The following is a 13,962-nucleotide window of genomic DNA, read 5'->3' on the forward strand; positions in this document are numbered from 1 at the left end:
GTTTTTTAGAAAACTGCTTAGGTGGAAGAAAGAAGGGTTCAAAATCATGGATCAGGCGATTGTGTTTAGTTTTCAGGAGTTGCTTAAGGAAAAAGGAGTAAGGCTTGAAGTACAATTAGTAAGAAATTTTTTAGATAAGATAGATAGCTGTTGTCCATGGTTCAAAGAAGAAGAAACGATAGATTGTGGAACCTGGGAAAAAGTTGGTGAGGCCCTGAAGCGAGTTAAAGTTTGAGATTAAGCTTCAGAGGCTGAGTCTCTTAAGATATTTCTAGTTTAGATAATGATTAATGTGGTTCCTATCCTAAATAGTAAAATTTAAGATAAGATATAAAGCAATGCCTCTTTATTAAAGCGTTAAAGCTTGCTTTAATAGGTATTCATAGGTATTAATTGATATCCAAACTTCGTAATATGATAGTAATGCTTCTAATATTGATTTTAACAGTGATAAATTGTTTTAAACATAGGTTTTGCTTTCCCAAAGTTGTAGATATTATCCTAACCTTGCACAAAAACTTAAAAATTATGGTTAAATCTGCCATTGTTCCATTGACTGCAGCTTGCAGTTTGATTGCAAATTTAAGATTAATGCTCAAATTAAAAAGTATTTTACCTTTGAGTCAATACAGGGCTCTGGGCAGTCCCAGAGCGGCTTGTGGCCTTTTCTTTTGTTTTGCAAACAATGCCTAAAAAAGTTTTTCCCTGTATTCAAGAAAATTTCCTTTTAACAGTGTTACAGATCTATTCAGATGTTTAAAATAATGCTTAAATTCAAAGATTTTTGCTTCTAGTAAACTGGTAATCACTAGAAAATTTTGCCTCTATGTATGGCTAATATAGCTTTACATTATGTAAGAAAAATGTTTATTGTTTCTGCTTCTTTACAAGAAGCCAAAAGTTTTAATCTTTCAGTATATATTGTTTCCTAAGTGAAAAGTATTTTATTAACTAATGCTTCTCAAGGGAAGTTTACCTTAAATCCTTGCTCTCACCCAAAAGATTCAGAGACAGTATCCTTTTGTTATTTGGTGTTTTAGTTTACTACAAAAGGTTTTACAAAAAATAAAGAAAGCTTTTATAATTGTTGTTAATTGGTAATTGAAAATTAGTTGTGCCCAAGACAATTCTTTGGCTAGAAAAAACATTATTGTAAAGTCATTTTTCTCATCCTCCCAGCCGATCGTTGGCCACGTGGGCCCAACTAGCTGCTGTGGAGCGGAGTCTTAAGACACAGTTGCCCCTATTCCAGCACAAATAATCTGGTTGTGTGCTGTAGATGGTGTTTTAAAATGCTGAACAATCAAACCTTAATTTATATATTAATAGTCAATGCTATATCTCTGAGCTCATAATTACTTAAAATTGTTCGTCCCTCAGATACTATTAATTCTCAAATTTACAATTGCTTATACATATTTCTAGTTAATAAATAAATAAATTATGCACGTGTGACTCTTAATAACTTTTCAAGCTTTCTAGTTACAACCGTTCCTTAAGAAAAATAATTGAAAGTGCAATTAGTCACTGCCCCTTTACAGCCAAATATTTAAAATGTTTTGTCCAAAAAGTTATTAATTCAAAAGGTTAGATATTGTAAAATTTTAAACTTTAACCTCTTAAAAGACAAAAGAAAGAAATTGTATCCCCATATATACTATTTAGTGCATTTCCATGCACACTATTTAAAACATACCTTTATTTTCAAAATTTGAGATTAAAATGTCAAATTTAATAAATGCTTTTTAGTATCTTAAAAGGATCTACTTATTGGCTTATAGATTGATCCTAAAACAGCTACCTTATTAGAAAAGGAAAAAACAAGTTCTCTCCACAGAACTCTACAGAAGCATATTGGTAATTCGTGTGCTGAGCTGACAGGTAAGTTAACTCAGTGTCCTGATTAAAAGGACTAAAAGATTAAATTCATGTTTTAGATCCATCCTTGCTTGTCATTTTTCCAGTTTAGACTAGCTTCTAGCCTTTTAACTTTATGGCAATAGTACATCAGAGACTGTATATTCAGACTTAGTAAAATTAGTCATTTAATAGAGTCATAATGATTTTTCACTCTTCTTCAGTGTGACCAGCCATTCTAACTCAATCTTAGACTGGTCTAATATTCAGTTCAATTATTAGAGATTCCTATATTCTAAATTACCTAGTAAAGTTAATTCAGAGCATTTTCCCCAAAGTCACCAAAGGCTCACCTTGCCTTTACCTTATTTGTCCTAAACTTTTTGCAAACTGACATTAAAGGTCAGTCTGCAGCGGAACGCCACTGGCACCCAGTTACTTCTAATTCTTATGCATTGGTAAAATGGAAGGACGCCCTGACTAATAAATGGAAGGGTCCAGATCCAGTTCTAATCTGGGGAAGAGGCTCGGTTTGTGTTTTTTCACGAGATGAAGATGAAGCACGGTGTCTACCAGAGAGATTAATTCGTCAGGTAAACACAGATTCTGTCTCTTCTCGTAAGTATCATTCTAAAGACTAAAATTTCTCTTGAGCTGGGAGTGGAAGCTCTCAAAAAACACTGTTTCCTCTGAGCCAATTCCCCTACAAGAGGCCGGAGATTAACTTTAGCTTTACAATTTGCATCTAAATAAAGTACCTTGACTTCTCCAAACAGAAAATTTACATTACTACACTCTAATTGTTTAGTATTCTTCCTTCTCTCAAGCAGGTCAATCTACATTCTCCGGTTCCCCGCCCCTAAGAGCAAACAGGTGGTTCTGCTAATCTCCCTTCCAGGGACATCCCAGCATGTGGCTTTTCAGTCTAAGATAAGATTTAGATTTACCAGGAGAGCTAGGGAAGTAGAAATTTCATATATATTTACAAAGATTAGTTCTTATTTTGATAGATATAGGCTTAGTCCCTTAGCTGGCCTCTGGCTTTTCACCCTTGCTGTTACTGCAAGGTGTCCTTAGTTCCTCAGGCTACTGGGAATAACAGGGATGAAGAGGAAAGACTTTCAGCTCCTATTTTAACCAAAATTAATGGTGTTAATACTGACATAATTCTTGTCTAGGCCTTGCTAAATCTGAGGTTGACAAGTCTCATATAGAGACCTCGCAATAACTCAGAATTGCGATACTGATTCATAATCATATGAATACGGTATGGGTACCGCTTGGCGCAGGAGATTACTGCGGAGGGAAGGTCCAGTTTGACCGTTTCTGAGTTCCCTGTGCGACACACCTGATTTGAAAGAGGTTGGTATCCGATTCCAGCTAAAAACCAAAAATACTTAAGGCTCTGCCTCCCCTCCCCAAAAGATACCAAGAGCCACAGATGTGAGTCGTTACAATGCTCACGGGAGGAATCAGGCTAATGTCCACCCAAGTCAAGGTTAAAGGCCCACTCATCTACGGATGAGAAAATCATTTGATCACCTCTGTTAAGCATTGCCTATTTAAACTTAATTAATAGGGGGGAGAGAGATTGGAGACTTTGCTGTCGTAAGGGCAAGCCCTTCACTGCCTCCCACCCAAAAAAATAAAAAAGCCAATTGGCCTTGTACTAGGAGCCAGCCAGTCTTAATCTCTTCTCACTGTTCCCCTGCCTGTCACCCAAAATTGTGGATAATTATCAGTTCAGTGTTATTCTAAAATTGTTTAGCTAAACTCAGCCAGGGTTCCAACGCCCTACTTAAAAGGCAAACAGGTGGCTACCTATTCAGCACTAATTAGCATTATAAAGTCAGAGCCTACAGCCCAGTGCTGGTATTCAGTCAGTGCTTTTAAGACAGTCTCTGCCAGATACAGTTTACCATTAGAATAGTTAGGGAATCCCACGGAAATAGGTTTTTTCTTTAGTCCTAGGAACTCAGGCAGAACTATTGAACATAGATAATTTTTCTGCCACAGGCCACCCCTTTTTTTTATTTTTGTTTTGTTATCTAATGGGGGGAAATGTGGCCTCCCTTTCCCCCAGCCTGGAACCTGCCTGCTCAAGGGTGGAGCTACCGGCTCATTCGTCCTGCCACGCCCACTGCTGGAACCTGCCCTTGCTGCCTGGAGGCACACACGTGTTCGTCCTGCTACTGGACCCTGAGTTACTTGGCGGGAAATTGGGTTCCCTCCCCCTTCCTTTATAAACTGAGTGTCTGGAAATATTAAACGGAGTCTTGATCAGAGTCTTGTCTTGACTCCATTGTTTCTTCCGCCCCGTCTAGATTCCTCTCTTTGCAGGGAACTGCCATTCTCAGTGAACCGTTCGTGTTGTGGACCGCGGGCGGGCCGCAACAAATATCCACTTATCAGTGAGTACGTATCATTTGAGTTCTTTTGTGATTGTGTTACCTCACTCAGGATGATGCCCTCCAGGTCCAACCATTTGCCTAGGAATTTCATAAATTCATTCTTTTTAATAGCTGAGTAGTACTCCATTGTGTAAATGTACCACATTTTTGTATCCATTCCTCTGTTGAGGGGCATCTTGGCTCTTTCCAACTTCTGGCTATTATAAATAAGGCTGCTATGAACATAGTGGAGCATGTGTCCTTCTTTCCTGTTGGGAAATCTTCTGGATATATGCCCAGGAGTGGTATGTGGGATCCTCTGGTAGTACTATGTCCAATTTTCTGAGAAACCACCAGACTGATTTCCAGAGAGGTTGTACAAGCTTGCAATCCCACTAACAAAGGAGGAGTGTTCCTCTTTCTCCACATCATCGCCAGCATCTGCTGTCACCTCCCAAAAGGCCCCTATACCTCCCCACTGCCCTGCTCCCCAACCCACCCACTCCTGCTTTCTGGCCCAGGCATTCCCCTGTACTGGGGCATATAATCTTCACAAGACCAAGGGCCTCTCCTCCCAGTGATGGCAGACTAGGCCATCTTCTTCTCCATATGCAACTAGAGACACAAGCTCTAGGGGTACTGGTTAGTTCATATTGTTATTCCTCCTATAGGGTTGCAGTCTGATCTTAATAACACAGCAGTTACTTGTTTGAGCCTGTATTCTACATCTAATGGAAGAATAGAAGACATCTATGGCTATTAGAGGTCTGCCACAGAGTCAAAAGGGAGGCAGCTCTATAAAAACATTGTTTTTAATAGCTGAGTAGAATTCCATTGTGTAAATGTACCATATTTTCTGTATCCATTCCTCTGTTGAGAGACATCTGGGTTGTTTCCAACTTCTGGCTATTATAAATAAGTCTGCTATGAACATAGGGGAGCATGTGTCCTTATTACAAGTTGGAACTTCTTCTGGGTATATCCCCAGGAGTGGTATACCTGGGTCCTCAGCTATGTCAAATTTTCTGAGGAACCACCAGACTGTTTTACAGAGTGGTTGTACCAGCAATGGAGGAGTGGCAACTGGCCAGACCCTTGGAGCTCCCGGGGACTGGACCACCAGCCAAAGAGTACACTTTGAGGGACCCATGAATCTGGCCTCATTTGTGGCAGAGGATGGCCTTGTTGCACATCAGAGGGAGGAGTGGCCCTTGGGCCTGAGAGGGTTCAATATCCCAGGGTAGGGGAATGCCAGGACTGGAAGGAGGGAGTGGGTGGGTGGGTGGTAGAGCACCCTCATAGAGGAAGGGGGTGAGGGTATGGGAGATGGAGGTTTCTGGAGGGAAGACCTGGAAAGGTGATAACATTTGAAATGTAAATAAAGAAAATATCTAATAAAAAATTTAAAAAATAAACAAATCATGGAACAAAAAGAAAAAGAAAAGAAAAAAAGAAAGAAGTGGAATATTAACAAAATAAAAACTAGATAAGCAAAAAATAAATGCTAAGTACTGATAAATTACTTTCTAGGATAGTCTAACAAAGTAGTTTTATTTACTTTTACTAATTTGTTAAACAAAGCAAAGCTTTGTGAACTAAAGACTTCAGATTAAATATTTCCATACCATTGACTCTGTGCTTTCAACACTGTTTTCTGTTTTGTGCTCTTCTGTGAATTTCACTTCAGTGCTTGATACTGCTGATAAATGCATGCATTTAAGTACAATAAAATATAGTGAAATAATACATAAAATGAAAATATATAAAACAAATAAAAATGTTTAAATTTAGTTTAAAAATTGACCTTTTATTCTTCCAACCATTGTTTAAGCCTACTCTTACTTTTTAGTTGAAGATACAACTTTTGAAGGCTTTCCTTTTACTATTTATTTATCCGTGTGTCTGTATTCATAGGCATGTTCCAGAATGTGATTTCCTTCATAGATCAAAAGAGGGAGCCAGATCCCTAATCCTAGACATAAAGGGAATTATGAGCTACTTGATCAGATTCTGGTCCACTGAAAGAGCAGCAAGTGCTATCAACAACTGAGCCATGACTCCAGCACAGAAGATGTAGTTCTTTTGGAGATACTTGTAATCATGTAAAAAAAAAAACCACACACACACACACACACACACACACACACACACACAAACATTTAAAAAAGATAACAAGAAACTTGAAATAGATATTTATAAAGTACCTATATATAAATATATAAAACATCTCCTAGTATATGATTTTCTCTTTTCAACTTGATACTGGCTTTATAAACCATGCTGAATATTAGACTCTTCCCAATTTAGCAGTAGTATCTAGACCTATGTAAGTGGAACACCAGAATAAATCAGTATCACAGAGAATTAATATGCTGATTCTCATGAGAAACAGTTTTCACTATCTACCTTTTTGAAATTCTTCTGCTGTTTAGAAACATGCTCACAACTCAAATCAATGTTTGCTTTTATTTATTTCTTTTCTATCTCAAACAATCATGCAAAGTATATTTGCATACATCCTTTTAATTTATTTTTGAGATCTTCATATATTGGATGATTTTTACAACATTCTGCCACACTCTTCTCCCACCTTTAATTCCTCCCAGTGTACTTCCACTCATTCTCAAATCCATAGCTTATTATTCTTTAATTATATTGTCACATACATATGACGGCCACTCCTGAAGAATGTTCGTTTAACCAATGTCCTCTTGATAATACAAGGACAGATGGAAAATTCCAGAGCTACTGACTGAACTGCAGTGGCAATCCAATATGGTCCCCAAAAGAGGTTTCAACAAATTTGAGAATCTATGATAACCATGAAATCTCCCATTAAAATCTACTAACCCCCACTTAACCATTTCCATATCTAGGCCTTGTCCCTCGCTCTCATGTTCCATACATTAAATCTGCAGAGAAATCACTTATTTCCAAATGGATTTATTTAAACTGATCACAATGTACTTGACAAACTCATAGCTCATTCTGAGGTTTTTCTTCTCTCCAGTTCTCTTATTTTAGCCTCTCTGAAACTTTGTTGGAAAGTATCCATTGTTATTACTAATGTATAGCATACCTGCTATGCTACCTTATGAAAATAAAACATAGTTCTGTGTGATGGGGTACTACAGTACTTAAGGCCTTCCAAATAGTGATGGTAGTAGGAATGGAGACATAATGCTCTGCTCCACTGACCCAGTTATGCTTTCAAAGACCACCTGCTTGCAGGTATTTCTAGTGTTATTTAATTCATCTTCTGAAGAAGGGTGTCTTAGTTAGGGATTTACTGCTGTGAACAGACACCATGACCAAGGCAACTCTTATTTAATTGGGGCTGGCTTACAGGTTCAGAGGTTCAGTCCATTATCCTCAAAGCAGGAACATGGCAGCATTCAGGCAGGCAAGGTGCAGGAGGAGCTGAGAGTTCTATATCTTCGTCTGAAGGCTCCTAGCAGAATACTGACTTCCAGACAGCTAATGTAAGTGTCTTATAGCTCACACCCACAGTGACATACCTACTCCAACAGGCCACACCTCCTAATAGTGCCACTCCCTGGGCCAGGCATATACAAACCATCACAAAGCTCATTATTTTATACCCTCCCTCTCCCACCACATTCCCATGTGCTGCATTTCATTTTGATACTTCTCAGATAATAACACATTTAATCTACCTCATAACTCAGCTACTCCAGTGGCGTACAGAACTTTTGTAGAGAGTGGATTGGACATAATTCTTATAACCATTTAACTTGGTTAATGTTAGAAGGTATGTAGGTTGTCTTCTAGTGTACATAGTATTTCCAGATATACATAAGTGATCCTTCAAGTCTCTATACATAAAATAGTGTTATTACCTTTCATTTCTGCATTTACTACATTTTCTCTTTCTTGACCTGCAATCCCAGTACAACAAACAATATCCTCATTCAGTGGATTAGGCTTGCGAGTAACCTGTTAAAAGTACAGAAATCAATTGCAGAAGAAAGCTATCTGTATTCAAGATGGTCTGAATATCTCAATGCAGAAGCAGCAAGACTGAGAAATCTGTGAAGTCTATATGTATTTCACATCACTGGTATAGAGAATCTCATACATATTATATTTCTTAAATCAAGTCACACTTTTGGCCTCATATACCACTCACAAGGAAAATCAAATCTGGGAGGCCATCAGAAACATTGTCACAGTTGTCAAGGAAACATCACATGTAGAGATATAATCAAAGCTATTTGTTAATTTTATATGAAATTTATACTACATATACACACACAAAGCCTTCCAATATGAAAATAAATGTCATTGTTCATTTATTATTGTTGTTTCAAAACTATATCAGGTCACAGTGTGTTAAATTCTTGTGTATTACAAAAGGAACTCACATATGAATATTTCCATCTGGGGGAATTTTATTAACTAAAACTGAGGAGTTGTTGGATTCTAATCTTATTACCACAAAAATTATAAAAACAAAATGTATGTGTTGTGACATATATGTAGGTTAAAGTAGCCTAGACATACATTAAAATAGGATGGCCTTCTTAGTGTTATTATAAAACTTACAATAACAACCACATGACATATTAAATTCCTATGGTAGGAGTCTAAATTTATTTTAGATGGAGAAACTGAAGCTAACCTGAGTAACACAGAATAACGGACACCCAACATGACCTTGTAATACAGCACAATACAACCTTTCTTTAACTAGAATTTAATATGTGTTCACTGTACTCAATGAATATATACTATATACTATGCAAAACCAAGGAAGCATTGTGTATTCAGAAGCAACTTTTGCTAGTTTCTTATGCCTAGTCAATAAAAGTCACTTGGTACTGATAACAACAAAGAAAGGGATGCCCCCTACACAAAACAAATACAAGTTACTGACAAGGAAAATACCTGAGGATATAAAGTACACTGTGCCACTCTCAGGACAGTGGAGAAGTAACTTAAAAGTTGAAAATCAAAGCTAGATTTTATTAGAAGAATTGATGCAAGAATATCAATGTTAAGACAATTAATTCATTGCTTTGAAGGAAGTGGGGGACATAGGTGAAGTAGCAGGAACACTTGGTTGCACTCACCAAACAGCACAATAAAGTGAACTAATTAACATACTATAGAGTTTATACAGAAAAAAGCCTAGGCAAACTTCTGAAAGGTATTTAATTACACAATAAAGATGATGTTTAGTTTGTTATACATGAAGTTTTTCTGTTGTTGGGGCTTTTTGTTTGTTTGTTTGGTTGGTTGGTTGGTTGTGGTTTCGGTATTTTGAGATGGGGTTTATCTGTGTAACAGAGCCCTAGCTATCCTGGAACTCACTTTGTAGAGTAGGCTGGCCTCAAAGGCACTGAGATCTGCCTGCCTCTGCCTCATGAGTGCTAGGGTTAAAGGTTTGTGACATGGCCACCTCCCCACCCCCCAACTTCCTTCTGAACCCAGCTGAGGTCACTAAGGGCTCCAGAGTGCTCTCCGCACCGCAGGACCTCTGGATCACCTCAGGATCACGGGTGAGTGGAACGCAACATCAGCTCCAAAGAATGGTGGAGGGTCTTGTGCCAGGAGGAACAGGGACAAAGGAACCCCGCCTGACCAGAGGCTGGGATACATTCAGGTTGGGGCCAGCCCTGCCATCTTCTGCATGAACTCCGCCGAGGGCATCTAGGGCACCAGAAGACTCTCCACACCGCAGGAACCCCCAGCACACCCAGGACCTCCTAATCACCTGAGGGCACATAAGCTATAGAAGCAACAGAGCTTCTTGGTTAGGGTCCCATCGGGCCTTCATCCTCAGCCAGGAGGCAGAATTGAGACCCAGACCCCTGGGCACATTCCTTGCCAGAGGAGAGTCAGCCCACAGGGAGAGTTCTGACCCCAGAACTCAGGAGGTGGATCAGGTGCCATGAAAGAGGAGAGCTTGCCTGCAGAGAGTGCTCTGACCACTGGAACTCAGGAGAGAGTTGAACTCCCAGGAGTGCTGACAGAGGCTAAAAGAATCATAGGAGGATCAAGCTCCAACCAGAGACAGCTTGAACATTAACACCAGAGATTTTCAGATAGTGAAAGGCAAATGTAAGAATCTTACTAACAAAAACCAAGAACATTGGGCATCGTCAGAACCCAGTACACCCACCACAACAAGTCCTGGATAACCCAACACACCCGAAAAGCAAGACATGGATTTAAAATCATATCTCATTATGGTGGTAGAAGATCTTAAGAAGGGCATTAATAACTCACTTAAAGAAATACAGAATACTGCTAAACAGGTAGAAGCCCTTAAAAAGGAAGCAAAAAAATTTCTCAAGGAATTACAGGAGAATACTGCTAAACAAGTAGAAGCGCTTAAAGAGGAAAGACAAAAATCCCTGAAGGAATTACAGGAGAACACTGCTAAACAGGTAGAAGTCCTTAAAGAACTACAGGCAAACATTGCTAAACAGGTAGAAGAAACACAAAATTCCCTTAAAAATTACAGGAAAACACAACTAAACAGGCAATGGAATTGAACAAAACCATCCAATATCTAAAAATGGAAGTAGAAACAATGAAGAAAACCCAAAGAGAGACAACACTGGAGATAGAAACCCTAGGAAAGAAATCAGGAACCATAGATGTGAGCATCAGAAACAGACTACAAGAGATGGAAGAGAGAATATAAGAGAATTCCATAGGGAACATGGATACAACAATCAAAGAAAATGCAAAATACAAAAAGATCCCAACTCAAAACATCCAGGAAATACAGGACACAATGAGAAGACCAAACCTACAGATAATAGTAGTAGATGAAAAATGAAGATTTTCAACTTAAAGGTCCAGCAAATATCTTCAACCAAATTATAGAAGAAAACTTCCCATACCTAAAGAAAGAGATGCCTATGAACATACAAGAAGCCTACAGAACTCCAAATAGACTGGACCAGAAAAGAAATTCCTCCCGACACATAATAATCAGAAAACAAATGCACAAAGCAAAGAAAGAATATTAAAAGCAGTAAGAGAAAATGATCAAGTAACATATAAAGGAGGCCTATTAGAATTACACCAGACTTTTCACCAGAGACTATGAAAGCCAGAAGTCCTGGACAGATGTTATACAGACCCTAAGAGAACACAAATGCCAGCCCCGGCTACTGTACCCAGCAAAACTCTCAATTACCATAGATAGAGAAACCAAAGTATTCTATGACAAAAGCAAATTCACACAACATCTTTCCACGAATCCAGCCCTTCTTCAAAGGATAATAAAGGGAAAACACCAACACAAGGATGGAAATTATACCCTAGAAAAAGCAAGAAAGTAATCCTTTAACAAAACTAAAAGAGGATAGCCACAAGAACAGATTCCCAACTTTAACAACAAAAATGACAGGAAACACTAATTACTTTTCTTTGATTTCTCTTAAAAATCAATGGACTCAATTTCCCAATAAAAAGACATAGACTAACAAACTGGCTACACAAACATGACCCAACATTTTGCTGCTTACAGGAAACCCACCTCAGGGATAAAGACAGACACTACCTCAGAGAAAAAGGCTGGAAAACAATTTTCCAAGCAAAAGGTCTGAAGAAACAAGCTGGAGTAGCCATTTTAATATCTAATAAAATCGACTTTCAACCCAAAGTTATCAAAAAAGACAAGGAGGGGCACTTCATACTCATTAAAGGTAAAATCAACCAAGATGAACTCTCAATTCTAAATATCTATGCTCCAAATGCAAGGGCAGCCACATTCATTAAAGAAACTTTAATAAACTCAAAGCACACAATGCACCTCACACAATAATAGTGGGAGACTTCAACACCCCACTCTCATCAATGGATAGATCCTGGAAACAGAAACTAAACAGAGACACATTGAAACTAACAGATATTATGAAACAAATGGATTTAACAGATATCTACAGAATATTTTATCCTAAAACAAAAGGATATACCTTCTTCTTAGCACCTCATGGTAGCTTCTCCAAAATTAACCATATAATTGGTCACAAAACAGGCCTCAACAGACACAAAAATATTGAAATTATCCCATGCATCCTATCAGATCACCACAGACTAAGGCTGATCTTCAATAACAACATAAATAGAAAGTCAACATTCACATGGAAGCTGAACAACACTCTACTCAATGATAACTTGGCCAAGGAAGAAATAAAGAGATTAGAATTTTTAGCGTTTAATGAAAATGAAACCACAACATACCCAAACTTATGGGACACAATGAAAGCATTTTTAAGAGGAAAACTCATAGCCCTGAGTGCCTCCAAAAAGAAACTGGAGAGAGAGCATACACTAGCAGTCTGACAGCACATCTAGGAACTCTAGAACTAAAGGAAGGAAATTCACCCAAGAGGAGTAGACATCAGGCAATAATCAAACTTAGGGCTGAAATCAACCAAGTGGAAAAAAAAAGAACTATTAAAAGAATCAAACAAACCAGGAGCTGGTTCTTGGAGAAAATCAACATGATAGCAAACCCTTAGCCAGACTAAGTAGAGGGCACAGGGACAGTATATTAATTAACAAAATCAGAAATGAAAAAGGAGACAGAACAGGAAGAGAACCAGAGGAAATCCAAAACATCATCAGCTCCTACTACAAAAGGCTATACTCAAAAAAAAAAAAAAAAAAAAAACTGGAAAACCTGGAAGAAATGGACAACTTCCTAGACAGATACCAGGTACCAGAGTTAAATCAGGATCAGATTAACGATCTTAACAGTCCAATTTCCGCAAAAGAAATAGAAGCAGTCATTAATAGTCTCCCAACCAAAAAAAGCCCAGGACCAGATGGGTTTAGTGCAGAGTTCTATCAGACCCTTAAAAAAGACCTAATTCCAACTCTACTCAAACTATTCCACAAAATAGAAACAGAAGGTACTCTACCCAATTCATTCAATGAAGCCACAATTACTCTGATACTTAAACCACACAAAGATGCGACAAAGAAAGAGAACTTCAGACCAATTTCCCTTATGAATATTGATGCAAAAATACTCAATAAAATCCTTGCAAACCGAATCCAAGAACACATCAAAACAATCATCCATCATGACCAAGTAGGCTTCATCCCAGGGATGCAGGGATGGTTTAATATAGGGAAATCCATCAACATAATCCAGTATATAAACAAAGTCAAAGACAAAAAACACATGATCATCTCTTTAGATATGGAGAAAACATTTGACAAAATGTAACACCCATTCATGATTAAAAGTCTTAGAAAGATCAGGAATTCAAGGCCCATACCTAAACATGATAAAACCCATCTACAGAAAACCAGTAACCAACATCAAAGTAAATAGTAAAAAGCTGGAAGCAATCCCACTAAACTCAGGGACTAGACAAAGCTGCCCACTTTCTCCCTACCTATTCAACATAGTACTTGAAGTTCTAGCCAGAGCAATTCGACAACAAAAGGAGATCAAGGGGATACAAATTGGAAAAGAAGAAGTCAAAATATCACTTTTTGCAGATGATATGATAGTATATATAAGTGACCCTAAATATTCCACCAGAGAACTCCTAAACCTGATAAACAGCTTCAATGAAGTAGCTGGATATAAAATTAACTCAAACAAGTCAATGTCCTTTCTCTACTCAAAGGATAAACAGGCTGAGAAAGAAATTAGGGAAACAACATCCTTCTCAGTAGTCACAAATAATATAAAATACCTTGGCGTGACTCTAACTAA

At 38.0% G+C, this 13,962-nt stretch overlaps 1 protein-coding gene across 1 annotated transcript in view; it reads right to left on the reverse strand.

Moving 5' to 3' along the window:
* The window catches only part of LOC110289830 (uncharacterized), a 153,161-nt gene that overhangs the window by 101,219 nt on the left and 37,980 nt on the right, over nt 1-13,962 (reverse strand). Inside the window, exons 19-20 of the mRNA XM_085834804.1 lie at nt 8,108-8,204; nt 5,873-5,946 (exon numbers count right to left, since the gene is read on the reverse strand). Of these exons, the coding sequence (XP_085690930.1) occupies nt 5,873-5,946; nt 8,108-8,204 (171 nt within the window). The remainder of the gene's footprint in view (nt 1-5,872; nt 5,947-8,107; nt 8,205-13,962) is intronic.

This window comes from Mus caroli, unplaced genomic scaffold (assembly GCF_978045245.1).
Source record: "Mus caroli unplaced genomic scaffold, Mus_caroli_1 scaffold_2, whole genome shotgun sequence".
NCBI lineage: Eukaryota > Metazoa > Chordata > Mammalia > Rodentia > Muridae > Mus > Mus caroli.